The following is a 27,412-nucleotide window of genomic DNA, read 5'->3' as shown; positions in this document are numbered from 1 at the left end:
TTACAAGAAAATTACAACACAAAGACCAACATGGTCATAAGAGAGACAGAGGGAGAGAGAGACAGAGAGGGAGAGAGAGATACAATCAATATTGTCTGTTTGAACTGAGATATTACCCTTAACCAAATGTCTTTTCAACCCAAGCTCATTACAACCTCAGTCAACAATATATTGCTTTGATGTGGAAACGGCCGATTATGGCTCAATTTAAAAAACAAAAGCAAAACAAAAATAAACAAAAAACAAACAAAAACAAATGGGTTTTGCAGCTTCCAAACACACAGCAGGTGGGCTTGTTGTTGATAGGAAGACAGAACTGGTGACACGGGTGCTGCTGGAAACGGCATGAGCAGCATAAGAGGTGGAGAGAAGATGGGTGAGGATGACATGGAAGTCAGAAATGATGAGGCAGGAGGAGGCTCAGAGCACGTGTGTGTCCATGTAACGCAGGTGATTGACAAAGATGACCAGGAGAGAGACAAAGAAGACCATGAGTCACTCCTCAGCCTCACACTGCCTCTGTGACTGTGTGCACTGTGTGTGTGTGCATGTGTGTGCATGTGTGTGTGCATGTGTGTGTGCAAGTGTGCGTGCATGTATGCAGGTGTGTGTGCATGTATGTGCAGGTGTGTGTGCATGTGTGCATGTGTGTGTACATGTGCGCAGGTATGTGTGAATGCAAAAGTCAAGGTGCAGGTGTGTGTGCTTGTGCCTGCGTAACCTTTAAAACAGTGCGTGGCTGCAGAGGTCCCCACCTGACGTGTACACACACCAGTTCAGCCATGAGACCCGCTAAACGTGAACAGGCTGTGCCGACTAGCTACACCATCCAGCTGTCCAGCATCAACCCAAAACATACACCAAACATGCCGCTTCTACAGACCCTTTTATGACCTACATCACACGTAGTATGCGTGCACGTTTTGGCAGCAACAGAGGCACCGTCTCCATCTTCAGTCAACGCAATGTGCAAGTGCAGCGATCGATATTTATATTTTCAAAATGTCATCTTGTTGTGTTGTGGGTTGCCACAACAGGTCTAGCAAAACTAAAGGTGTTAATTTCTCCTGCAGTCCATCGGAGAACAGACCGTTCAAGGCAGACAGGCTACAAGCAATAACACAAGTGGACTGGACCAAAGACGTCATTAAAAATGCACGCGTATGTGGCGCCCATTTTATATTGGGTACGTTAACTCTGTTTTTGTCAACTTACAATTGTGTTGCTTAAACTGAACGTTAGACCCTTTTATGACCTACGTCACACATAGTATGCACGCACATTTTGGCAGCAAAATCACGTGACCGCTGTTTACCAGCTGTAAAAGGGTCTGTTGTAGTTGAGGTGCCTTTGAGGGTTTTCTGACAGAAGATGACGAACACATGCATGTGTGAGCATACAGGAAGGGTACAAACCAGAACCAAGAAGAAAGAACACATGCATGTGTGAGCATACAGGAAGGATGCAAACCAGAACCAAGAAGAAAGAACACATGCAGGTACGGGTATACAGGAAGGGTACAAACCAGAACCAGGAAGAAAGAACACATGCATGTGTGAGCATACAGGAAGGATGCAAACCAGAACCAAGAAGAAAGAACACATGCAGGTACGGGCATACAGGAAGGATGCAAACCAGAACCAAGAAGAAGAACACATGCAGGTACGGGTATACAGGAAGGATGCAAACCAGAACCAAGAAGAAAGAACACATGCAGGTACGGGTATACAGGAAGGATGCAAACCAGAACCAAGAAGAAAGAACACATGCAGGTGCGGGCATACAGGAAGGATGCAAACCAGAACCAAGAAGAAAGAACACATGCAGGTACGGGTATACAGGAAGGGTGCAAACCAGAACCAAGAAGAAAGAACACATGCAGGTATGGGCATACAGGAAGGATGCAAACCAGAACCAAGAAGAAAGAACACATGCAGGTACGGGTATACAGGAAGGGTGCAAACCAGAACCAAGAAGTCAGAACACATGCAGGTACGGGCATACAGGAAGGGTACAAACCAGAACCAAGAAGAAAGAACACATGCAGGTGCGGGCATAGAGGAAGGATGCAAACCAGAACCAAGAAGAAAGAACACATGCAGGTACGGACATACAGGAAGGGTGCAAACCAGAACCAAGAAGAAAGAACACATGCAGGTACGGACATACAGGAAGGGTGCAAACCAGAACCAAGAAGAAAGAACACATGCAGGTGCGGGCATACAGGAAGGATGCAAACCAGAACCAAGAAGAAAGAACACATGCAGGTACGGACATACAGGAAGGGTGCAAACCAGAACCAGGAAGAAAGAACACATGCATATGCGGGCATACAGGAAGGGTGCAAACCAGAACCAAGAAGAAAGAACACATGCAGGTACGGGCATACAGGAAGGGTGCAAACCAGAACCAGGAAGAAAGAACACATGCATGTGTGAGCATACAGGAAGGGTGCAAACCAGAACCAAGAAGAAAGAACACATGCATGTGTGAGCATACAGGAAGGGTCCAAACCAGAACCAAGAAGAAAGAACACATGCATGTGTGAGCATACAGGAAGGATGCAAACCAGAACCAAGAAGAAAGAACACATGCATGTGTGAGCATACAGGAAGGGTACAAACCAGAACCAAGAAGAAAGAACACATGCATGTGTGAGCATACAGGACGGGTGCAAACCAGAACCAAGAAGAAAGAACACATGCAGGTACGGGCATACAGGAAGGATGCAAACCAGAACCAGGAAGAAAGAACACATGCATGTGTGAGCATACAGGAAGGGTGCAAACCAGAACCAAGAAGAAAGAACACATGCAGGTGCGGGCATACAGAAAGGGTGCAAACCAGAACCAAGAAGAAAGAACACATGCAGGTGCGGGTATACAGGAAGGGTGCAAACCAGAACCAAGAAGAAAGAACACATGCAGGTGCGGGCATACAGAAAGGGTGCAAACCAGAACCAAGAAGAAAGAACACATGCAGGTGCGGGTATACAGGAAGGATGCAAACCAGAACCAAGAAGAAAGAACACATGCATGTGTGAGCATACAGGAAGGGTGCAAACCAGAACCAAGAAGAAAGAACACATGCAGGTACGGGTATACAGGAAGGATGCAAACCAGAACCAAGAAGAAAGAACACATGCAGGTATGGGCATACAGGAAGGATGCAAACCAGAACCAAGAAGAAAGAACACATGCAGGTACGGGTATACAGGAAGGATGCAAACCAGAACCAAGAAGAAAGAACACATGCAGGTACGGACATACAGGAAGGGTGCAAACCAGAACCAGGAAGAAAGAACACATGCAGGTACGGGCATACAGGAAGGATGCAAACCAGAACCAAGAAGAAAGAACACATGCAGGTACGGGCATATAGGAAGGATGCAAACCAGAACCAAGAAGAAAGAACACATGCAGGTACGGACATACAGGAAGGGTGCAAACCAGAACCAAGAAGAAAGAACACATGCAGGTACGGGCATACAGGAAGGGTGCAAACCAGAACCAAGAAGAAAGAACACATGCAGGTACGGGCATATAGGAAGGATGCAAACCAGAACCAAGAAGAAAGAACACATGCAGGTACGGACATACAGGAAGGGTGCAAACCAGAACCAAGAAGAAAGAACACATGCAGGTGCGGGCATACATGAAGGGTACAAACCAGAACCAAGAAGAAAGAACACATGCAGGTACGGGCATACAGGAAGGATGCAAACCAGAACCAAGAAGAAAGAACACATGCAGGTACGGACATACAGGAAGGGTGCAAACCAGAACCAGGAAGAAAGAACACATGCAGGTATGGGCATACAGGAAGGGTGCAAACCAGAACCAAGAAGAAAGAACACATGCAGGTACGGGCATATAGGAAGGATGCAAACCAGAACCAAGAAGAAAGAACACATGCAGGTACGGACATACAGGAAGGGTGCAAACCAGAACCAAGAAGAAAGAACACATGCATGTGTGAGCATACAGGAAGGGTGCAAACCAGAACCAAGAAGAAAGAACACATGCAGGTGCGGGCATAGAGGAAGGGTGCAAACCAGAACCAAGAAGAAAGAACACATGCAGGTGCGGGTATACAGGAAGGGTGCAAACCAGAACCAGGAAGAAAGAACACATGCAGGTGCGGACATACAGAAAGGGTGCAAACCAGAACCAAGAAGAAAGAACACATGCAGGTACGGGTATACAGGAAGGGTGCAAACCAGAACCAAGAAGAAAGAACACATGCAGGTACGGGCATACAGGAAGGGTGCAAACCAGAACCAAGAAGAAAGAACACATGCAGGTGCGGGCATAGAGGAAGGGTGCAAACCAGAACCAAGAAGAAAGAACACATGCAGGTACGGGCATACAGGACGGGTGCAAACCAGAACCAAGAAGAAAGAACACATGCAGGTGCGGGCATACAGGAAGGGTGCAACCAGAACCAAGAAGAAAGAACACATGCAGGTACGGGCATACATGAAGGGTGCAAACCAGAACCAAGAAGAAAGAACACATGCAGGTACGGGCATACATGAAGGGTGCAAACCAGAACCAAGAAGAAAGAACACATGCAGGTACGGGCATACAGGACGGGTGCAAACCAGAACCAAGAAGAAAGAACACATGCAGGTGCGGGCATACAGGAAGGGTGCAACCAGAACCAAGAAGAAAGAACACATGCAGGTACGGGCATACAGGAAGGGTCCAAACCAGAACCAAGAAGAAAGAACACATGCAGGTACGGGCATACAGGAAGGATGCAAACCAGAACCAAGAAGAAAGAACACATGCAGGTACGGGCATACAGGAAGGGTCCAAACCAGAACCAAGAAGAAAGAACACATGCAGGTACGGGCATACAGGACGGGTGCAAACCAGAACCAAGAAGAAAGAACACATGCAGGTGCGGGCATACAGGAAGGGTGCAAACCAGAACCAAGAAGAAAGAACACATGCAGGTACGGGCATACATGAAGGGTGCAAACCAGAACCAAGAAGAAAGAACACATGCAGGTGCGGGCATACAGGAAGGGTGCAACCAGAACCAAGAAGAAAGAACACATGCAGGTACGGGCATACAGGAAGGGTACAAACCAGAACCAAGAAGAAAGAACACATGCAGGTACGGGTATACAGGAAGGGTGCAAACCAGAACCAGGAAGAAAGAACACATGCAGGTGCGGGCATACAGAAAGGGTGCAAACCAGAACCAAGAAGAAAGAACACACGCATGTGCGGGCATACAGGAAGGGTGCAAACCAGAACCAAGAAGAAAGAACACATGCAGGTACGGGCATACAGGAAGGGTGCAAACCAGAACCAAGAAGAAAGAACACATGCAGGTGCGGGCATACAGGAAGGGTGCAAACCAGAACCAAGAAGAAAGAACACATGCAGGTACGGGCATACATGAAGGGTACAAACCAGAACCAAGAAGAAAGAACACATGCAGGTACGGGTATACAGGAAGGGTGCAAACCAGAACCAAGAAGAAAGAACACATGCAGGTGCGGGCATACAGAAAGGGTGCAAACCAGAACCAAGAAGAAAGAACACATGCAGGTGCGGGCATAGAGGAAGGGTGCAACCAGAACCAAGAAGAAAGAACACATGCAGGTACGGGCATACAGGAAGGGTGCAAACCAGAACCAGGAAGAAAGAACACATGCAGGTACGGGCATAGAGGAAGGGTGCAAACCAGAACCAAGAAGAAAGAACACATGCAGGTACGGGCATACAGGAAGGGTCCAAACCAGAACCAAGAAGAAAGAACACATGCATGTGTGAGCATACAGGAAGGGTCCAAACCAGAACCAAGAAGAAAGAACACATGCAGGTACGGGCATACAGGACGGGTGCAAACCAGAACCAAGAAGAAAGAACACATGCAGGTGCGGGCATACAGGAAGGGTGCAAACCAGAACCAAGAAGAAAGAACACATGCAGGTGCGGGCATAGAGGAAGGGTACAAACCAGAACCAAGAAGAAAGAACACATGCAGGTGCGGGCATACAGGAAGGGTGCAACCAGAACCAAGAAGAAAGAACACATGCAGGTACGGGCATACAGGAAGGGTACAAACCAGAACCAAGAAAAAAGAACACATGCAGGTACGGGTATACAGGAAGGGTGCAAACCAGAACCAGGAAGAAAGAACACATGCAGGTGCGGGTATACATGAAGGGTGCAAACCAGAACCAAGAAGAAAGAACACATGCAGGTACGGGCATACAGAAAGGGTGCAAACCAGAACCAAGAAGAAAGAACACACGCATGTGCGGGCATACAGGAAGGGTGCAAACCAGAACCAAGAAGAAAGAACACATGCAGGTACGGGCATACAGGAAGGGTGCAAACCAGAACCAAGAAGAAAGAACACATGCAGGTGCGGGCATACAGAAAGGGTGCAAACCAGAACCAAGAAGAAAGAACACATGCAGGTGCGGGTATACAGGAAGGGTGCAAACCAGAACCAAGAAGAAAGAACACATGCAGGTACGGGTATACAGGAAGGGTGCAAACCAGAACCAAGAAGAAAGAACACATGCAGGTGCGGGCATACAGAAAGGGTGCAAACCAGAACCAAGAAGAAAGAACACATGCAGGTGCGGGCATAGAGGAAGGGTGCAACCAGAACCAAGAAGAAAGAACACATGCAGGTACGGGCATACAGGAAGGGTGCAAACCAGAACCAGGAAGAAAGAACACATGCAGGTACGGGCATAGAGGAAGGGTGCAAACCAGAACCAAGAAGAAAGAACACATGCAGGTACGGGCATACAGGAAGGGTCCAAACCAGAACCAAGAAGAAAGAACACATGCATGTGTGAGCATACAGGAAGGGTGCAAACCAGAACCAAGAAGAAAGAACACATGCAGGTGCGGGCATACAGGAAGGGTGCAACCAGAACCAAGAAGAAAGAACACATGCAGGTACGGGCATACAGGAAGGGTACAAACCAGAACCAAGAAGAAAGAACAAATGCAGGTACGGGTATACAGGAAGGGTGCAAACCAGAACCAGGAAGAAAGAACACATGCAGGTACGGGCATACATGAAGGGTACAAACCAGAACCAGGAAGAAAGCCAGAAAGAAAGTCATTCATTTCAGCATCATTTCTCGGTTTTAGCGTCCTGTAAAATCTTACCGTCCATACACACAGCTGAGGAATCAGGGCAACTGCCCCCCAAACACACAGCAACTCCACTGTTAACCACCATAGGTTTGTCCTCTAGTGAAACATGTCAATGCTCGGATGCTTAGTTGTAATGTCACACAGATATTATAAACAATGGAAACAAAAAAATTGAAATTGTGCCCACTAGTGACAGGAGCTGGGTGATAAAATAATGCTCTGGCATCTTAACACTTTCAGGCATTCTTGTGGACACTGACAGGATCAGCAGGAACTAGTCCAACGTTATGCAAACTGAGGGAACAGCTGCCGGGCGGGCAGATACGCTATGTGCGGCTGAAAAACGCAAAAGAGAAAGTCATTTGCACATCAAGAAATCACTGAGCAGTGCATGCTGGGAGAGTCAGCGCAGCCATTCAGAGCTCTGCACCTGCACTGCAGCGTCATAACCAGGGCCCTTACAGGCCAAGTCTGGACTAGGATGTGGTAAGAGGGTAAAACTGAATGAGCAGAACGGTGTCCCGCTGCAGCGGGTGTGGGGTCAGGGGTCATCAAGTAGCAGTGGGATAGCGGTTAAGGTGCTCTTCAGATTTGGTTCAACTCCTGCAGCACCCACAGGCAGCCTGACCTCCGGTCAACAGACACAGACAGAGCTCAACCCAGCTGATTACATAACGCCGTGCCGTTCTGCTGTACTCTGCTCAGTGAAACGCAGAAGGGCACAGCCCGCCAGGTTACGCAACAGGTGCACATGTGCTCGCAGTTGCCTTTTCCCAACCACCGGAATGCCACTATGCATGCTCGTACGGGCGATATTTTTAAAACATACACAAACCCAGACACGATCATATACATACACATACGCAATGGGTAAACAAAGTGCCTTGGAATATTTCCAATTTACACAGTTACATAAATAAAGACTTGTTCTCTCTGTCTTGCTCCCTCTCCTAAACCAGTAGCTCATGTTCTCCTACACAGAGATGAGAGGAAATACAGGGTGATGAGCGTTGTGTTGAAATCTGCAGAAGGTTAAATGCAGGAGTGAAAATACCATAAATTCCCAATACACAGGCCAGCACACAGCAATCCACACCTGTTAAAAAAGAACATTTTGAGAACAGAAACTCTGCATCTGAGACCAGCGGTGTAAAAACCAGGTCCAGAAAGTAAATGTCCAAACCGTGTATTTGCTCCAACCATGTTACTAAACCAGCTGGTTTCATTAGCTAGTTTCCCCTACCCAGAGCCCTAGAAAGAGAGAGTTACGTCAACTCCGTAGACGTCAATGGGCCACAGCAATGGCGGATCATGGGAGCCCGGATAGTTCCAAACAGTGTGTATAGAATATGTGTCACGTTGGAATATATCTATATCTATATATAAATGTAAAAATCTGAAAATATTGGTTAGTAGTTACCAGAAATTGCAGCTAAGCAGTTCATTTAAATGACCCGCCAAGCTTCGTTTGGAACTATTCGGCGGCTACATGAACCACGTGACCCTCTCGCGTTCTGACCCCTCATTGATGCAACTCTCTCTTTCTAGGGCTCTGCCCCTACCTACTTGAGGAGTGCTGTTGACTAGAACCTGCTGGTGTAGCGCATGAGTGGAGCAAATACATGGTGTGGACTTTTACTTTCTGGACCTGGTTTTTACACCTCTGTGAGACTGGTTCGGGCGATAAATAAAGTGAAATATATGTTGTTTACTTTGCAGGCTCATAATTGTTGTGACTTCCTTATGTGCCCCCAGACAAAGTGTTAAACTCAGAAACACTCCATCCCTTTGGTACACCGTCACATGCTTCAGCTGAATAATGTCTTCATTCTCACAATGTGTGTACAGCAGGGAAACACTACACACACACACACACACACACACACACACACACACACACACACACACACACACACACACACACACACACACACAGATTAACTGTGTGTCACACTGGGACCATTATTTCCTTCAAAATTCGTTTTTTTTTTTTACAGAAGATTGCTGTAGTTCAGAGAAAATATTCACCAGCATGGTTCGAAGGTAACAGAGGGCCTGTTTAAAAACGTAAACGAGTTCTAACCTGGTACTTGGAGGCGGTCTACCTCCATGCGGAAATCGTCCTTGAGGAAAAGGAAGCCGATGATGGAGAAGAAGTAGACGAGAAAGATGGCCAGCACGGCCGTCAGAATGATGGAGCGGCCATTCCTCGTCACACTTTTGATAACGTTGAGTAGGGTCTCTTCCCGAATAATCAGGTCAAACAGCTGAGAGGCACAAGCAAACGCATGCAGCAAAATTAACAAGAAAAAAAAGAAATTGATTGATGAGTTTACAAATCAAATTAATTGGTAAGATATTGATCAAAATAATAAGGAATAAGAAATAATCAGGAACATTTTTCAGAATGTTAACCTCTGGATTGATATGGAAGTATGATGAGAGATTTCCTACCAAGAAACTGTAAAAGAACTCGTGCACAAAGAGGCCCAGGACGCAGATGACAGCATAGCTCAAATGGTAGATGAAAAGCATGTCCATGACCACTGCCTTGTAGCCACGGGCGAACGTCCCCTGGTTACCCACGAAGCTCACGAGAAACACGACCTTGTTAAACAGCTGAAGACAGGAGAGGGTAAAAGTGAGGGGTATCATCAAAAAAGAGGCGAAACCTCATGGTACATGTACACAGATGGGCCAAGGCATCCCACAACAAGTCTGACCACGTGACTTACATTGGTAGCACCAAGCAGCAGCAGAGCAGGACGTAGGCCCATGGTGTAGATGGAGCGCAGAATGAGAGAGACCAGGAAGAAGAGAATGCCCCACGGTTTGGGGAGCAAGGCAAGGAGGATGGTGAACACCCCTATTGCCATCCACAGCAAGATATTCCAGAGAGGAGACAAGGTTCCTAGGAGAGGAAACAAACCATCAACAGCAGACACAACAACGTGTTAATGCTCTGAGCCGAAGCGGCACTTCTCTACTTCATTATTAAGCTGAGCGAGGCACGTTGCTTGGCTCGACACATTAAGTCTCCGCTTCCTATAAGTGGTAACACTTGGAAATGTCAAACATCAGCCCATAGGGACGGCTGATGACCAGACCGCTAGAGTCACCGCTGAAAACTGCTTCTTTGGCAGGCAGTGCAAACCACAAGTGGCTGTGAAGCTTTGCTCTATGGAAAAGCATGATGTTCACCTGTGGCGACAAGTGTCCTAAAGCTTAATAACACCAAGGTCATAAGGTAATTAAAAGCTTAATAACACCGAGGTCGTAAGGTGAGTAAAAGAGTAATGTTCACGACTTTCAGCATTACCTCTCTCTCTCTTTATATATCCATCCATCCATCATCCAAGCCGCTTATCCCAGTTAGGATCGCGGGATGGTGGAGCCTATCCCAGCAGTCACTGGGCAGCAGGTGGGAAGACATCCTGGACAGGCCACCAGGCCATCACAGAGCCGGCACACATTCACATCTAGGGGCAGTTTGGTACGGCCGATCCACCTGACCTACATGTCTTTGGACTGTGGGAGGAAACCGGGGCCCCCGGAGGAAACCCACGAAGCTGGATGTGGGTATGTGTCCTGACCGCTGAACTAGCGCCTCCTCTGGTCGGTCGGGGCGCCTGTTTGGGGGGGGGGGACTGGGGGGAATAGCGTGATCCTCCCACGTGCTACGTCCCCCTGGTGAAACTCCTCACTGTCAGGTGAAAAAGAAGCGGCTGGTGACTCCACATGTAAGGGAGGAGGCATGTGGTAGTCTGCAGCCCTCCCCGGATCGGCAGAGGGGGTGGAGCAGCAGAGGGGGTGGAGCAGAGACCAGGACAGCTCGGAAGAGTGGAGTAAATGGCCAGATACAATTGGGGAGAAAAAGGGGGGGGGGGGATTAAAAAAAAGAAAAAGAAAATCAAGATTGTTTCCCTTTAAGTTCCCTTCCCTGGTGACACGGTAGACACGAGTGGCTCAGCTGAAGTCGACACACCGGAACACACAACAAAGCTTGATCCTTGCTGCAACAAGACCAACCACGATGCTGGCAAGGCTTAAGGCACATGGTTGTGAGACAGCAAGAGGCTTCCCTGAGAGGAGGCACCGGTTTTAACAAGCAGGCCAACACCAGGAGCAAGGTCAGAAATCATACCAGCCACATGAGCAGCACAACACAGCCTCATGTCCTCCCAACACAGCAGAGGACCAGGCTTCACCTCACCGTGTGTGTCTTCATGTCCTCCCAACACAGCAGAGGACCAGGCTTCACCTCACTGTGTGTGTCTTCATGTCCTCCCAACACAGCAGAGGACCAGGCTTCACCTCACCGTGTGTGTCTTCATGTCCTCACAACACAGCAGAGGACCAGGCTTCACTTCATGTGTGTGTCTTCATGTCCTCACAACACAGCAGAGGACCAGGCTTCACCTCACTGTGTGTGTCTTCATGTCCTCACAACACAGCAGAGGACCAGGCTTCACCTCACTGTGTGTGTCTTCATGTCCTCACAACACAGCAGAGGACCAGGCTTCACCTCACCGTGTGTGTCTTCATGTCCTCCCAACACAGAAGAGGGCCAGGCTTCACCTCACCGTGTGTGTCTTCATGTCCTCCCAACACAGCAGAGGACCAGGCTTCACCTCACTGTGTGTGTCTTCATGTCCTCCCAACACAGCAGAGGACCAGGCTTCACCTCACTGTGTGTGTCTTCATGTCCTCACAACACAGCAGAGGACCAGGCTTCACCTCACTGTGTGTGTCTTCATGTCCTCACAACACAGCAGAGGACCAGGCTTCACCTCACCGTGTGTGTCTTCATGTCCTCCCAACACAGAAGAGGGCCAGGCTTCACCTCACCGTGTGTGTCTTCATGTCCTCACAACACAGCAGAGGACCAGGCTTCACTTCATGTGTGTGTCTTCATGTCCTCCCAACACAGCAGAGGACCAGGCTTCACCTCACCGTGTGTGTCTTCATGTCCTCACAACACAGCAGAGGACCAGGCTTCACCTCACCGTGTGTGTCTTCATGTCCTCACAACACAGCAGAGGACCAGGCTTCACCTCACTGTGTGTGTCTTCATGTCCTCACAACACAGCAGAGGACCAGGCTTCACCTCACTGTGTGTGTCTTCATGTCCTCCCAACACAGCAGAGGACCAGGCTTCACCTCACCGTGTGTGTCTTCATGTCCTCACAACACAGCAGAGGACCAGGCTTCACCTCACCGTGTGTGTCTTCATGTCCTCACAACACAGCAGAGGGCCAGGCTTCACCTCACCGTGTGTGTCTTCATGTCCTCACAACACAGCAGAGGACCAGGCTTCACTTCATGTGTGTGTCTTCATGTCCTCACAACACAGCAGAGGACCAGGCTTCACCTCACTGTGTGTGTCTTCATGTCCTCACAACACAGCAGAGGACCAGGCTTCACCTCACCGTGTGTGTCTTCATGTCCTCACAACACAGCAGAGGACCAGGCTTCACCTCACCGTGTGTGTCTTCATGTCCTCCCAACACAGCAGAGGACCAGGCTTCACCTCACCGTGTGTGTCTTCATGTCCTCACAACACAGCAGAGGACCAGGCTTCACCTCACCGTGTGTGTCTTCATGTCCTCACAATACAGTGTGTCTTCATGTCCTCACAACACAGCAGTGGACCAGGCTTCACCTCACCGTGTGTGTCTTCATGTCCTCCCAACACAGCAGAGGACCAGGCTTCACCTCACCGTGTGTGTCTTCATGTCCTCACAACACAGCAGAGGACCAGGCTTCACCTCACCGTGTGTGTCTTCATGTCCTCACAACACAGCAGAGGGCCAGGCTTCACCTCACCGTGTGTGTCTTCATGTCCTCACAATACAGTGTGTCTTCATGTCCTCACAACACAGCAGTGGACCAGGCTTCACCTCACCGTGTGTGTCTTCATGTCCTCCCAACACAGCAGTGGACCAGGCTTCACCTCACCGTGTGTGTCTTCATGTCCTCCCAACACAGCAGAGGGCCAGGCTTCACCTCACCGTGTGTGTCTTCATGTCCTCCCAACACAGCAGTGGACCAGGCTTCACCTCACCGTGTGTGTCTTCATGTCCTCCCAACACAGCAGAGGACCAGGCTTCACCTCACTGTGTGTGTCTTCATGTCCTCACAACACAGCAGAGGGCCAGGCTTCACCTCACCGTGTGTGTCTTCATGTCCTCACAACACAGCAGTGGACCAGGCTTCACCTCACCGTGTGTGTCTTCATGTCCTCACAATACAGCAGAGGGCCAGGCTTCACCTCACCGTGTGTGTCTTCATGTCCTCACAACACAGCAGTGGACCAGGCTTCACCTCACTGTGTGTGTCTTCATGTCCTCACAACACAGCAGAGGGCCAGGCTTCACCTCACCGTGTGTGTCTTCATGTCCTCACAACACAGCAGTGGACCAGGCTTCACCTCACCGTGTGTGTCTTCATGTCCTCACAATACAGCAGAGGGCCAGGCTTCACCTCACCGTGTGTGTCTTCATGTCCTCCCAACACAGCAGTGGACCAGGCTTCACCTCACTGTGTGTGTCTTCATGTCCTCCCAACACAGCAGAGGACCAGGCTTCACCTCACCGTGTGTGTCTTCATGTCCTCCCAACACAGCAGAGGACCAGGCTTCACCTCACCGTGTGTGTCTTCATGTCCTCACAACACAGCAGAGGGCCAGGCTTCACCTCACCGTGTGTGTCTTCATGTCCTCACAACACAGCAGAGGGCCAGGCTTCACCTCACCGTGTGTGTCTTCATGTCCTCACAACACAGCAGAGGACCAGGCTTCACCTCACCGTGTGTGTCTTCATGTCCTCACAACACAGCAGAGGACCAGTCTTCACTTCATGTGTGTGTCTTCATGTCCTCCCAACACAGCAGAGGGCCAGGCTTCACCTCACCGTGTGTGTCTTCATGTCCTCACAACACAGCAGAGGACCAGGCTTCACCTCACCGTGTGTGTCTTCATGTCCTCACAACACAGCAGAGGGCCAGGCTTCACCTCACCGTGTGTGTCTTCATGTCCTCACAACACAGCAGAGGACCAGGCTTCGCTTCATGTGTGTGTCTTCATGTCCTCACAACACAGCAGAGGGCCAGGCTTCACCTCACCGTGTGTGTCTTCATGTCCTCACAACACAGCAGAGGGCCAGGCTTCACCTCACCGTGTGTGTCTTCATGTCCTCACAACACAGCAGAGGGCCAGGCTTCACCTCACCGTGTGTGTCTTCATGTCCTCACAACACAGCAGAGGGCCAGGCTTCACCTCACCGTGTGTGTCTTCATGTCCTCACAACACAGCAGAGGACCAGTCTTCACTTCATGTGTGTGTCTTCATGTCCTCCCAACACAGCAGAGGGCCAGGCTTCACCTCACCGTGTGTGTCTTCATGTCCTCACAACACAGCAGAGGACCAGGCTTCACCTCACCGTGTGTGTCTTCATGTCCTCCCAACACAGCAGAGGGCCAGGCTTCACCTCACCGTGTGTGTCTTCATGTCCTCACAACACAGCAGAGGGCCAGGCTTCACCTCACCGTGTGTGTCTTCATGTCCTCACAACACAGCAGAGGGCCAGGCTTCACCTCACCGTGTGTGTCTTCATGTCCTCACAACACAGCAGAGGACCAGGCTTCACCTCACCGTGTGTGTCTTCATGTCCTCACAACACAGCAGAGGGCCAGGCTTCACCTCACTGTGTGTGTCTTCATGTCCTCCCAACACAGCAGAGGACCAGGCTTCACCTCACTGTGTGTGTCTTCATGTCCTCACAACACAGCAGAGGACCAGGCTTCACTTCATGTGTGTGTCTTCATGTCCTCACAACACAGCAGAGGACCAGGCTTCACCTCACCGTGTGTGTCTTCATGTCCTCCCAACACAGCAGAGGGCCAGGCTTCACTTCATGTGTGTGTCTTCATGTCCTCACAACACAGCAGAGGGCCAGGCTTCACCTCACCGTGTGTGTCTTCATGTCCTCACAACACAGCAGAGGACCAGGCTTCACCTCACCGTGTGTGTCTTCATGTCCTCACAACACAGCAGAGGGCCAGGCTTCACCTCACTGTGTGTGTCTTCATGTCCTCACAACACAGCAGAGGGCCAGGCTTCACCTCACCGTGTGTGTCTTCATGTCCTCACAACACAGCAGAGGACCAGGCTTCACCTCACCGTGTGTGTGTCTTCATGTCCTCCCAACACAGCAGAGGACCAGGCTTCACCTCACTGTGTGTGTCTTCATGTCCTCCCAACACAGCAGAGGGCCAGGCTTCACCCCACCGTGTGTGTCTTCATGTCCTCACAACACAGCAGAGGACCAGGCTTCACCTCACCGTGTGTGTCTTCATGTCCTCACAACACAGCAGTGGACCAGGCTTCACCTCACCGTGTGTGTCTTCATGTCCTCACAACACAGCAGAGGACCAGGCTTCACCTCACCGTGTGTGTCTTCATGTCCTCACAACACAGCAGAGGGCCAGGCTTCACCTCACCGTGTGTGTCTTCATGTCCTCACAACACAGCAGAGGACCAGGCTTCACCTCACCGTGTGTGTCTTCATGTCCTCACAACACAGCAGAGGACCAGGCTTCACCTCACCGTGTGTGTCTTCATGTCCTCACAACACAGCAGAGGGCCAGGCTTCACTTCATGTGTGTGTCGTTCCATAAACCACCACCAGTCTCTGACCAGCACAACATACCATGACCTAAAAGAAGGTAACAACTTCTTACCCTCGTCTTCATCGTCACCAAAGGGGTAAAAAACAGCCACGGCGATGTTGAGCAGGCAGGCCAGGTAGAAGGAGATGCTGCCCCAGAGGGAAATGTGTCGCGAGAACCAGAACAGAGCCTTGTTTCCTGAGGGAACACAAGAACAACACAGATCCTGTAACAACCTGAGCAAACACACACACATACACCGATACTCACACACACTGACACACACACACACACACACTGATACACACTGATACACACTGACACAAACACACACACACGCTGATACACACACACACACACAAACACACATACACACTGATACACACACACGCACACACACACTGACACACACACACGAGGACACACACACTGACACACACTGACACATACTGATACACACACTGATACACACACACACGCACGCACACACACACACACACTGACACACACAAACACACACACTGATACACACACACACTGATACACACACACACACTGATACGCACACACACACACACTGACACAAACACACACACACACACTGACACACACACAGACACACACATACACACACACAGACACAAACACACACACACACTGACACACACACAGACAGACACACACACACACGCACACACACTGATACGCACACACACACACACACACACACACACACACACACACACACACACACACACACACGTGCGCACACAAACACACGCACATTAGGGCCAACAATTCATCTTTGTAATAACAATAATCATAATGATGGTAATAATTATTATAATGATGATAATAATAACCAAAATAATCATATTAATAATAATAATCATCATCATCATCATCATAATCATAGTAGTCATAATGATGATAATCATAATAACCATAATAATAATCATAATAATTTTAATAATCATTATCATCATGATGATAACAACAACAATAATCAGCATCATAACAATCACAATAACTATAATCATAATAATAATCATCATAATGATATAATAATCATAATGATGATAATAATAATCACAATAGGGCTAAGACGGTGCAGATCATAACGATAATCACTTCATGAAGGTTTCTGCCACGGTCAGAATCCAGATCAGCAGGACCACCTGTCAACACTTACTGCGAATCTTCTTCTGCCACCTCATCTCGTTGTAGAGGTTGTCGAACTGCTGAAAGAAGTCGTTGACCTTGCTGCCCTGGTCGTCTCTCTCGGTGCTGGTGAACACGCGCATCTTGGACTCCTCAGTCAGGTACTCGCAGATGTTGGGGACCGGGAACACGATCTGCTCCATGGTGCGGTCATGGCGTACGATCTGGCAAGGCAAGGCAACTCTATTTCTACAGCACATTCTACACACAAGGCAGACTCAAAGCACAATAAAAAAGGATTTAAGCAGTATTCATAAAAAGGCATTTAAATTAAAGAAGAAAAGAAGAAAATCAAAATGTCATGTAAGGCTTACAACTCTGCAAAAGCCAAAGTGCAAGGTTTGCAGTTTAGTAGAAAGCAATGGTAAACAAACGTTTTTAGATTTAAAAAAAAAAAAAAAAAAAGCTTTTTGGATCCCCCCCCTTTTTCTCCCCAATTGTACCCAGCCAATCACCACATTTTCTGAGCCGTCCCGGTCTCTGCTCCACCCCCTCTGCTGATCCGGGGAGGGCTGCAGACTACCACATGCCTCCTCCCATACATGTGGAGTCACCAGCCACTTCTTTTCACCTGACAGTGAGGAGTTTCACCAGGGGGACGTAGCACATGGGAGGATCACGCTATTCCCCCCAGTCCCCCCCCCAAACAGGCACCCCGACCGACCAGAGGAGGCGCTAGTGCAGCAACCAGGACACATACCCACATCCGGCTTCCCACCTGCAGACACCGCCAACTGTGTCTGTAGGGACGCACGACCAAGCCGGAGGTAACATGGGGATTCGAACTGGCGATCCCCATGTTGGTAGGCAACGGAATAAACTGCTACGGTACCCGGATGCCTATAAATGTTTTTAATATGGATTTAAAAGTAGTCAGTGTTGGAGCAAGTCTCAAACAGACAACCGTTAACTGTCAAGTCTTGGTATCCGGTGTGCATGAAAAACAGGAGTGTGTACAGCTGCTGATGACCAGAACGCTGGTAGAAGTACACAGAGGGAGTGAAGCCGAGGCCTACCTCTATCTGAGCGGTGTGCTTGGCATAGTAATGAAGTGCATCGTCTCCCTCGTGGTCAGGGTCGAGTCCTGCCCCGAGTCCCAATCCCGACCCTGGCCTCAGACTCTGCTGCAGGATCTTGTTGTGTCTGGCCAGCTAGGAACCGGACAGAGTACATGTTATTACAGGACGCCGTTTACTCATCTCACTGTCAGCTCAGATGCTGCTGCAGAACCAAAGGGACAAGAGGCTTTTGTTCCAGTCCTGCCCTGAAGTGACAGACAGTTTTGATGGATAATGATAATGTGATGCTTTACTGATCCCAGCCAGGAAGTATCCTTCCAAACCCCATCTAGAGCAAGGTCAAAACAAGGGTGAGATGAAATAACAAAGCAACCCTGGACCGGTGGGATTTCAGTGTCAAGGACGCATGCTGACACAAAACGTCTGTACGTGTGTCCTCTGTTAACAGTCTGACCTCACCCAGCACCGGCCTGCTGCTGCAAGCTGCATGAACTTCACTGTTAGTCAGGCACGCCGCAATCATTTCAGAAGTGTGTGTGTGTGTGTGTGTGGGGGGGGGGGGGGGGGCAACAGTGATATATATGCATGTGCAGGGGTGCACTGTGTAGTGCTATAAGAGCGCACCAGAGCGCAGCTCCGTACGCCTGTATTTGCAGTTTTAATACAGTAAAGCACGGTATTGAAGACACATGTCCGCCCCATCTTTTGACTTTGTTGCAGTTAGGCCGTCTCAACGTGGCGTTCTGTGTTGAGCTTGAGTTCTTAAGTGATACATTGTATCCAGTTTTGAAATCCCGCTCTTTCTGCTACCTGCCCACAGGGTAGCGGGATATGACGGGAATGATTGAAATGTCTTTTTACCATAAGTGTTGCAATATAGGGGCATTAGCGGGGCTACAGGGATTCCTGACTTTAAAAAAATATGGAAAGAGGGTCAAAGTGGAGGGGGCCAATGGCCTTGTGCCCCCCCCCCCCCATTCCAGCGCCCCTGCTGTTATTATTAAAGACAGAAATTGGTCTTTGCAGGCAAACAAGCTAGTGCTCCATCTAACCATGCAGGAGGAAAGAGGGGGTCTCTGTAACACTACCCATTTGTGAAATCTTGCATTTTGAGATATTTCTATTCTCTTACAATTTAGTTGTACCTTAGATATAAACTAAACAACATCATGATGAGCCAGACAAAAATGAAAAGACAGAAAATGTTAAAAATAAATACACATAATAGCAGTCTGCATTCTTCACTTTCATAATAAATAAAAAATCTATACGACTCACTACATTGACTCACTTCATTATGTTGAGAACTCGGCTGTTTCAGCACAACTGAGCCTGGAAACGTGACAGAACAGTGACCGATGTCAGACAGACGTCACGGAAACGTGACAGAACAGTGACCGATGTCAGACAGACGTCACGGAAACGTGACAGAACAGTGACCGATGTCAGACAGACGTCACGGAAACGTGACACAACAGTGACCGATGTCAGACAGACGTCACGGAAACGTGACGGAACAGTGACCGATGTCAGACAGACGTCACGGAAACGTGACAGAACAGTGACCGATGTCAGACAGACGTCACGGAAACGTGACAGAACAGTGACTGATGTCAGACAGACGTCACGGAAACGTGACGGAACAGTGACCGATGTCAGACAGACGTCACGGAAACGTGACAGAACAGTGACCGATGTCAGACAGACGTCACGGAAACGTGACAGAACAGTGACCGATGTCAGACAGACGTCACGGAAACGTGACACAACAGTGACCGATGTCAGACAGACGTCACGGAAACGTGACACAACAGTGACCGATGTCAGACAGACGTCACGGAAACGTGACAGAACAGTGACCGATGTCAGACAGACGTCACGGAAACGTGACAGAACAGTGACCGACGTCAGACAGACGTCACGGAAACGTGGCAGAACAGTGACCGACGTCAGACAGACGTCACGGAAACGTGACAGAACAGTGACCGACGTCAGAACAGACGTCACGGAAACGTGACAGAACAGTGACCGATGTCAGACAGACGTCACGGAAACGTGGCAGAACAGTGACCGATGTCAGACAGACGTCACGGAAACGTGACAGAACAGTGACCGACGTCAGACAGACGTCACGGAAACGTGACAGAACAGTGACCGATGTCAGACAGACGCCACGGAAACGTGACAGAACAGTGACTGACGTGTGTGAGTGTCATGAGTGAAGGTCTGCCTGTTTCACTATCTGAGGGAAATGAAACAACAGGTAGCAAGGCCGTACTTGGTGTGATGACACTAGCGTGTTGTCAGGACAACAACACACTTTCTGATGTTCTGCTCTGAATATACAAAAGTGAAAACATGCTTCACAAAGAGCAAGAGAGTGTGTGAGTGAGTATGAGGCAGGGTCAGACACATGCTGGTTTTCTCTCGATCTGTCATATATATATGCATGCAGCATGTACACACACACACACACACACACACACTCACACACACACACACACACACACACACTCACACACTCACACACACACACACACACACACACACTCACACACACACACATAAATCATGTGACGTGACACTGAGCGGTGTGTTGAAGTGTGTGTGGCTGCTCGAGTGATAATGAAGTAAGAGGACCTGGTACTATAAGACCCCTTGACTGCTGGCAGAATAAATGATACCCAGGACTTAATTGAAGAAAACTGATGGAGGGGCTTCTGGGTGGGGTGGCGGTCTATTCTACTGCCTACCAACACGGGGATCGCCGGTTCCAATCCCCATGTTGCCTCTGGCTTGGTCGGGCGTCCCTACAGACACAATTGGCCGTGTCTGCAGGTGGGAAGCCGGATGTGGGTATGTGTCCTGATCGCTGAACTAGCGCCTCCTCTGGTCGGTCGGGGCGCCTGTTGGGGGGGGGGGGGGGCTGGGGGCAATAGTGTGATCCTCCCACGCGCTACGTCCCCCTGGGGAAACTCCTCACTGTCAGGTGAAAAGAAGCAGCTGGTGACTCCACATGTATGGGAGGAGGCATGTGGTCGTCTGCAGCCCTCCCCAGATCAGCAGAAGGGTGGAGCAGAGACCGGGACGGCTCGGAAGAGTGGGGTAATCGGCCAGATACAATTGGGGAGAAAAAAAGGGGGGGGGGGGGAAATCCCCCCCAAAAAAAAGAAAGAAAGAAAAGTGATGGGGCATCTTTAGTTTTATCAGTTGTACTCCAGAGCTACATCGTTCTCTCCGTGTCTAGACAGGACTCCAACAAACCAACGGACACGTCCCTTAACCCCTACCCTACATCTCAACACTCACAACCATGCACACACACAAACAACGTGCACACACACAGATACACAGAGAAGAAGAAAAAAACGCACACACCACCACACAAGACACCTTCCAACTTTCCTGATGGTGTAGTGCAGAGCTGCCCAGCTCCAGGCCTGGAGGGCCGCAGTGTCTGCAGGTGTTTGCTGCAAACATGCACTACACCACCTGATTTAACTAATTCCTTTCCCTCCAAGAGGTGAGCTAATTAGCTAAATCAGGTGATGTAGTGCATGGTTGGAACAAATACCCACAGACACTGCGGCCCTCCAGGCCTGGAGCTGGGCAGCCCCGGTGTAGTGGAAGGTGCTGAGGTCAGTGGCTGGCGTAATGAGAGACAAAGTGCTGTAGCGCCTCCATCTCAGCCAGAAACGGCAACTGTGAGACATGCAAGTTGTTACCTGGTGAGCCAAGATGTAGATGTTATGTCCAACATCTCTGGGCTTGATCTGGTCTCCAGCACAATCCTCGTCTGACTCACTCTCCAGTCCCTGAGCATAGGCTTCCTTCATCACGTCCACCTGCAATACAAAGAGAGAGTTCAATTCTGCCCACAGCGCTTTCAACTGAAGACAGGTTTCAGTTCAAACGGGAACTGTGTGTGTTGTGAGTGTGTGCGCGAATATGGTTTGTACATGTGTGTTTGTGTGTTATTGCATGTGCTTACCAGTTCATTGGGTCTCATCTTGTAGAGGATTTTCTCTGCATTCTCGCTGTCATGCCTACTCTCCATGATGGCCAAAAGGAGCTTGGAGGCATTATTCTGCAAATAAGGGCCCAGGCAATGACCTTCACATCATGAACAACTCTGTGCTACACAACTAATAGTGAGTCATTCTGACTGCTACTTCAAGAGTTGTTACTTTAATGAGTTGTTGGGTTGAACTTTAAACTGCACTTTTGACTGCATCCCTTACACAAACAATACAGTGTGATACAAGACTAGCATGCTCATCTACTATAACCACCTCTTCGGATGTTGGGACAAATGTATGGTCCACAACAAAGGCAATGAAATGCATGCTTTTCATCGCTGCACTGCATCCCCAGTCCTGGTTTTCAGTGCCTTCGCATCATGGCGAGCAGCGTTTTGAGATTCAGAAAGAGACGTGTGCCTCTCACCTTGAGCTCGAGCACCAGGTCGAGCCGATGCTTTCCCAGGGGGTTGATGGAGTTTACGATCAGTGCTATGATGATGTCGGTTCCATTTGACTCGTGCTTGGCTATACAGGACTGAAATAACAAGAGGGTTATCGTCTGTGTTTTATTACTTTTAACTTATTTTATCTGTACTGTTGAGTTTTATTGTTTCCCTTGTTTTTAATGTAAAGCACTTTGAGCTGATTTTTATGTATGAAAGGTGCTATACAAATAAAGTTTATTATTATTATCATTATTATTATCGTTGCGGTCAAAGCGTTTCAGATAGAGCAGCGTTGATAAGACTGAGTATTTCAGTGTGTTTGTGTTTGGCAAGTGATAAACAGGCATACATAAATAAAATGAAATGTTTTCTTGTTCACTGTCCCATCATTTCAGACAATACTATACATTATATACACAAAATTAATGGCTGCCAGTAATCTTGGCCAGAGCTGTACATAGGAACACAGAGTTTGTACAGCTGGTGTGATCACATGGTCACTGTTGACACGGTGTAATGTGGTGAGTCTGAGGGCCTTGTGGGGGCTAGGTGACGCTCCCTACCTGGTTTTCATGACAGGGTCCTTGGCAGTACTCAGTGATGGTCTCCAGGGTCTGGCGAACCAGGTCCACATTACTCTCATTAATGTAGAGGCCGAGCAGCCCCAGTCCTCCAGTGGTGCTTCCACAGATGCAGTCCAAGAACTGCAGGGTCTCACAGACTAGATTGTAGTTTGTCTTGTTGTTCTGGTTGCGCAGGAAGTTCTTGAATCACAATTGTAATATGACAGAGTCAAGTCAATTATCTCAGCATTTAAGTTAAAAAGCAAAAAAAAAGTGGGGTTTTTTTTTTTGATACAGTACTTCACATCACTGGTATAATTAAGACAACAGCCAATCGATGAATAACTAAAAGGGTTAGTGCTTAAACGGTTAGTGCTTCAGTAGTTTTTCACTTTAATGGTCACGGTCTGTCTGGACTTTCCTCGAAAAAATGTTCCGGCACATTGCGTTTTACATCTTCACTATAGAAGGGATCGCTGGCATTTTAAGTGCTCAAAAACCACTGCAATTGCCATGCATCAAAACAGGTGTCACTAAGTTAACCCCCTGGGGTAACACGGGGATCACCAGATCGAATCCCCGTGTTACCTCCGGCTTGGTCGGGCGTCCCTACAGACACAATTGGCCGTGTCTGCGGGTGGGAAGCTGGATGTGGGTATGTGTCTTGGTCGCTGAACTAGCGCCTCCTCTGGTCGGTCGGGGCACCTGTTGGGGGGGGGGGGACTGGGGGCAATAGTGTGATCCTCCCACACGCTACGCCCCCCTGGTGAAACTCCTCACTGTCAGGTGAAAAGAAGCGGCTGGTGACTCCACATGTATGGGAGGAGGCATGTGGTAGTCTGCAGCCCTCCCCGGATCAGCAGAAGGGTGGAGCAGAGACCAGGACGGGTCAGAAGAGTGGGGTAATTGGCCGGATATAATCGGGGAGAAAAAAGTGGAGAAAAAAAGAAGAAACCCTCTGGGGCAAAACAACACCACCAACACCACACCCAGAACAACAACGGTCTTGTCAAAAGAACCTACTGGAGTCTGAACGCTGGCAGCGGTTTTGCTTTGAGCTACAGAAGGGTCCATTACCTGTAGATCTGAGTTGTGATTCTCACAGAGCAACTGTAGGAAGCGCAGAATGGGCTTCATGATGGTGATGGCCGGGCTCATCTGAGTTTCCTCTATTGCCTCCTCAGCCCCGGGCATCTCGCTGTTGTGGCCCAGGCTCTCGAGATCAGGGTCCAGCTCCTTTCTGAAGGCACAAAAGGCTTTGGAGGTGGCTGAGGACGCCTCTTTCAGCTGGCCTCGCATCTCCTCCCTCATATGGAGCCTTGTGTCTTTCCCTACAACAGTGCACACAGAGGAAAAGAAAACAAGCTGGTTTATGATCATCATCACCTTTTTGCTTTTTTTACAAGAGGAGATGCACAACTGACCAAAGGTCTGTAGAATGAGCTCTGTTGGTGGACAGAACTCACGAAACATCTAAAGGGATTCTTAAAACACTTCATATGCAAAGCTCAATGGCAGCTCATTGTTTGATCCCGCTGGACTAATGCAAATAAGTTGGTAATTCACAGACGACCTAACAAGTGGGGAACTGCTGACTGGGGTTTTGAAGTACAAAAATAGCGGTTCACGATACAATGGCCTTTTGATAGGCTTGTGATGTAGGCCGTCACATGGCCTCCGACATGTGACCTAGACACTTGAAAAACAGTCTGCACACTGCTCAGCAGAGCAACTATGACCTCAGATGCAGTACATGGGAGTCAAACGGCACATCGTGCAGTGTGATAATAAGATCTGGTGGATTATGGCCTTTGTGTCCAACTGTCATTACAAAGAATTACAAGAGCTCACCAGTAATGTTGCAAATCTCTGCCAGGCTAAACTTCAGACATTTTAGCAGACCACACATACAGTAAGGCAGATTGATTAAGGGGTCCAGTCTCGGTGAAAGGGCAACACCATGTTCATATTGACAAAACAAGCTCACATTTTCACCTAGTTTGATTCTGATGCGTTAAAACGGGCTCATATTTCTATGGGAAAACTACCGGGCTTTGCTCAGAGCAGTGACTGAGTATGTCGGTTGAAAAATCTCAGCTCCGTGTTCCTCTCCCTTGTATCGCATCACTTTCCTCCCTATGTGTCTGTCCCTCTGTGAAGCGTTTGCTGCATTAGGTGTAGCAAGTAAGTGGAGAGGACAGATGCTTTGTGGCTAGACTCTCACTGTAGCCGAGAAGCCTGGGCCCGCTGAATTATTTAAGGAAAGGTTCACTATTTAAGAAACCCAGACCAGACCTCATTAATATGTGGTCGGGCACCATTTAGAGAAGCGCAGATGATAACTTCACTGATCTTCACCGCTTTACTGAATCATCTCACTGGGCTTCAACACAGCCCCTGGGGCACTTGGTTAAGCCTTCAAAACCCATGCTATACTATCTCCTTTTCAGAGACGGGAAGCTTGCTGTACAGTCAGACGTGTCCTGATGTGTTCTGTTTTTTTTAAATGCTACAAACCATACTTTCTAGGAAGGTAAAATGGCTTGACTTTGCACTTCCAGTTTTACTTACTAGATCCATGCAACTTTACTGTGGAATTACGTGGCTACAACTAGAACTCTGGGACTTCCTGCTTTAACGCGTCTGTAAGACGACAGATGGTTGGGTTGTACTGTGTTATCTGCAAAAAGCACAACTCCTATTCAAAACATACAACTGAATAAACATAAAATGAATGCATGTCAGTGAGGTTCCCGTTTTCCATCATAGCTTTTCAAGCCTCAACACAAATTCGTCCCATTCAACTGTGTTGAAGCCCAGTGAGAAGATTCAGCACAGTGACAACTTTGTCAGTGATAACTTTGTCAGTACTGCAGCAATGAGTGTCCGGGTAGCGTAGTGGTCTATTCCATTGCCTACCAGCATGGGGATCGCCGGTTCGAATCCCCGTGTTACCTCGGGCTTGGCTGAGCATCCCTACAGACACAGTTGGCCATATCTGCGGGTGGGAAGCCGGATGTGGGTATGTGTCCTGGTCGCTGCACTAGCACCTCCTCTGGTTGGGGCACCTGTTCGGGGGGGAGGGGGAACTGGGGGAATAGCGTGATCCTCCGACGTGCTCCGTTGCCCTGGTGAAACTCCTCACTGTCAGGTGAAAAGAAGTGGCTGGTGACTCCACATGTATGGGAGGAGGCATGTGGTAGTCTGCAGCCCTCCCCGGATCAGCAGATGGGGTGGAGCAGAGACCGGGACGGCTTGGAAGGGTGGGGTAATTGGCCGGGTACAATTGGGAGGGGAAAAAAAAATACTGCAGCGATGGGTGATTCTTTTTTTTTCTGTACTATCCTAAATGGCGACCTAAATGTGGCGACGCCTGAGAAACAGGGAACAAGCTGGAGGAGGAGGAAGAGGAAGAAGAAGAAGAAGAAGGATGAAAAGAAAGTGAACCTATAATTTAATATAATTTGGAAGAATGAGAGAAAGTCACGTCTCCCCGTACCTTTCTTAAACCTGACACCAGTAACGTCCGCGTCTTCATCCCGCTTCCTGCTGCTGAGCTCAAACATGTTGACGGACACGGTGGAGCGAATCTCCTGCTGGGCCACACGCATGCGGTCATAAAACACCTTACAAAACCTCTCTGACTTCTTCTGCTTGTACAGTTGGTTGTAGAAGGAGTTCTGGTTTGGACAGAAAGCAGAAAGACATCATAAATACTCTGACTCTTGGTCTGTGGGACATTTTTGCACAAGTATCCTCGACATTTCCTGTATCAATGTTGACATTTCCTGTATCAATGTGTGTGTGTGTGTGTGTGTGTGTGTGTGTGTGTGTGTGTGTGTCTACTCCACCTGTATCTGCGTGTTTCCTCCCTGGAGAAGGGAGATGCCCAGAAGAATGCTCTCCTCAAACACCCGGTCATTCTTGGTGTTCACAATAAGGTCAATCACCATCTCTGACGCGCCCACGTTGTCCAGCAGACACTGGATCTCTACCATACTGCTCCCTGGTTTGTCAGAGTCCACCATCGGGGAACCTCCTGTGGATGTTTAATATGCTTCATAAATATTGCCGGTTGGACTCAAGAGTAACTCCTTAAGATTTTAAGGTGTGAGCAGTCTTCCATGACTCATGACTGATGGCAGCTGTTGCGGGATTCATTTGCATGTGGCTATAAACAGACATTCATACGGTGATTAAGAACCACTTCAGGCACATTAACCGTCTGACACAGACTGTCAAAGACCACATCCTCAAGAAGTTGTCAGAGCCCAGCAAGTTGTTACTCTGGCTGTTTACTTTGGGTTTATTTGGGTCTTGCAGTACCTCCAGATG

The 27,412-nt window shown here is 48.8% G+C and overlaps 1 protein-coding gene across 1 annotated transcript in view; it reads right to left on the bottom strand.

The window, feature by feature from the left end:
- itpr2 (inositol 1,4,5-trisphosphate receptor, type 2) overlaps positions 1-27,412 on the bottom strand; it is a 159,517-nt gene that overhangs the window by 38,466 nt on the left and 93,639 nt on the right. Inside the window, exons 38-51 of the mRNA XM_056281998.1 lie at positions 27,404-27,412; positions 26,929-27,116; positions 26,577-26,757; positions 24,155-24,408; positions 23,078-23,278; positions 22,493-22,603; positions 22,038-22,133; positions 21,772-21,891; positions 18,044-18,178; positions 16,999-17,191; positions 15,879-16,004; positions 9,875-10,050; positions 9,594-9,758; positions 9,223-9,406 (exon numbers count right to left, since the gene is read on the bottom strand). The exon at positions 27,404-27,412 is cut by the window's right edge and continues 112 nt beyond it. Coding sequence (XP_056137973.1) covers positions 9,223-9,406; positions 9,594-9,758; positions 9,875-10,050; positions 15,879-16,004; positions 16,999-17,191; positions 18,044-18,178; positions 21,772-21,891; positions 22,038-22,133; positions 22,493-22,603; positions 23,078-23,278; positions 24,155-24,408; positions 26,577-26,757; positions 26,929-27,116; positions 27,404-27,412 — 2,139 coding nt within the window. The remainder of the gene's footprint in view (positions 1-9,222; positions 9,407-9,593; positions 9,759-9,874; positions 10,051-15,878; positions 16,005-16,998; positions 17,192-18,043; positions 18,179-21,771; positions 21,892-22,037; positions 22,134-22,492; positions 22,604-23,077; positions 23,279-24,154; positions 24,409-26,576; positions 26,758-26,928; positions 27,117-27,403) is intronic.

This window comes from Lampris incognitus, chromosome 6 (genome assembly GCF_029633865.1).
Source record: "Lampris incognitus isolate fLamInc1 chromosome 6, fLamInc1.hap2, whole genome shotgun sequence".
In the NCBI taxonomy this organism is placed as follows: Eukaryota; Metazoa; Chordata; class Actinopteri; order Lampriformes; family Lampridae; genus Lampris; species Lampris incognitus.
Note: the sequence above shows the minus strand (reverse complement) of the source record. Positions and strands in the feature narration are given on the sequence as shown.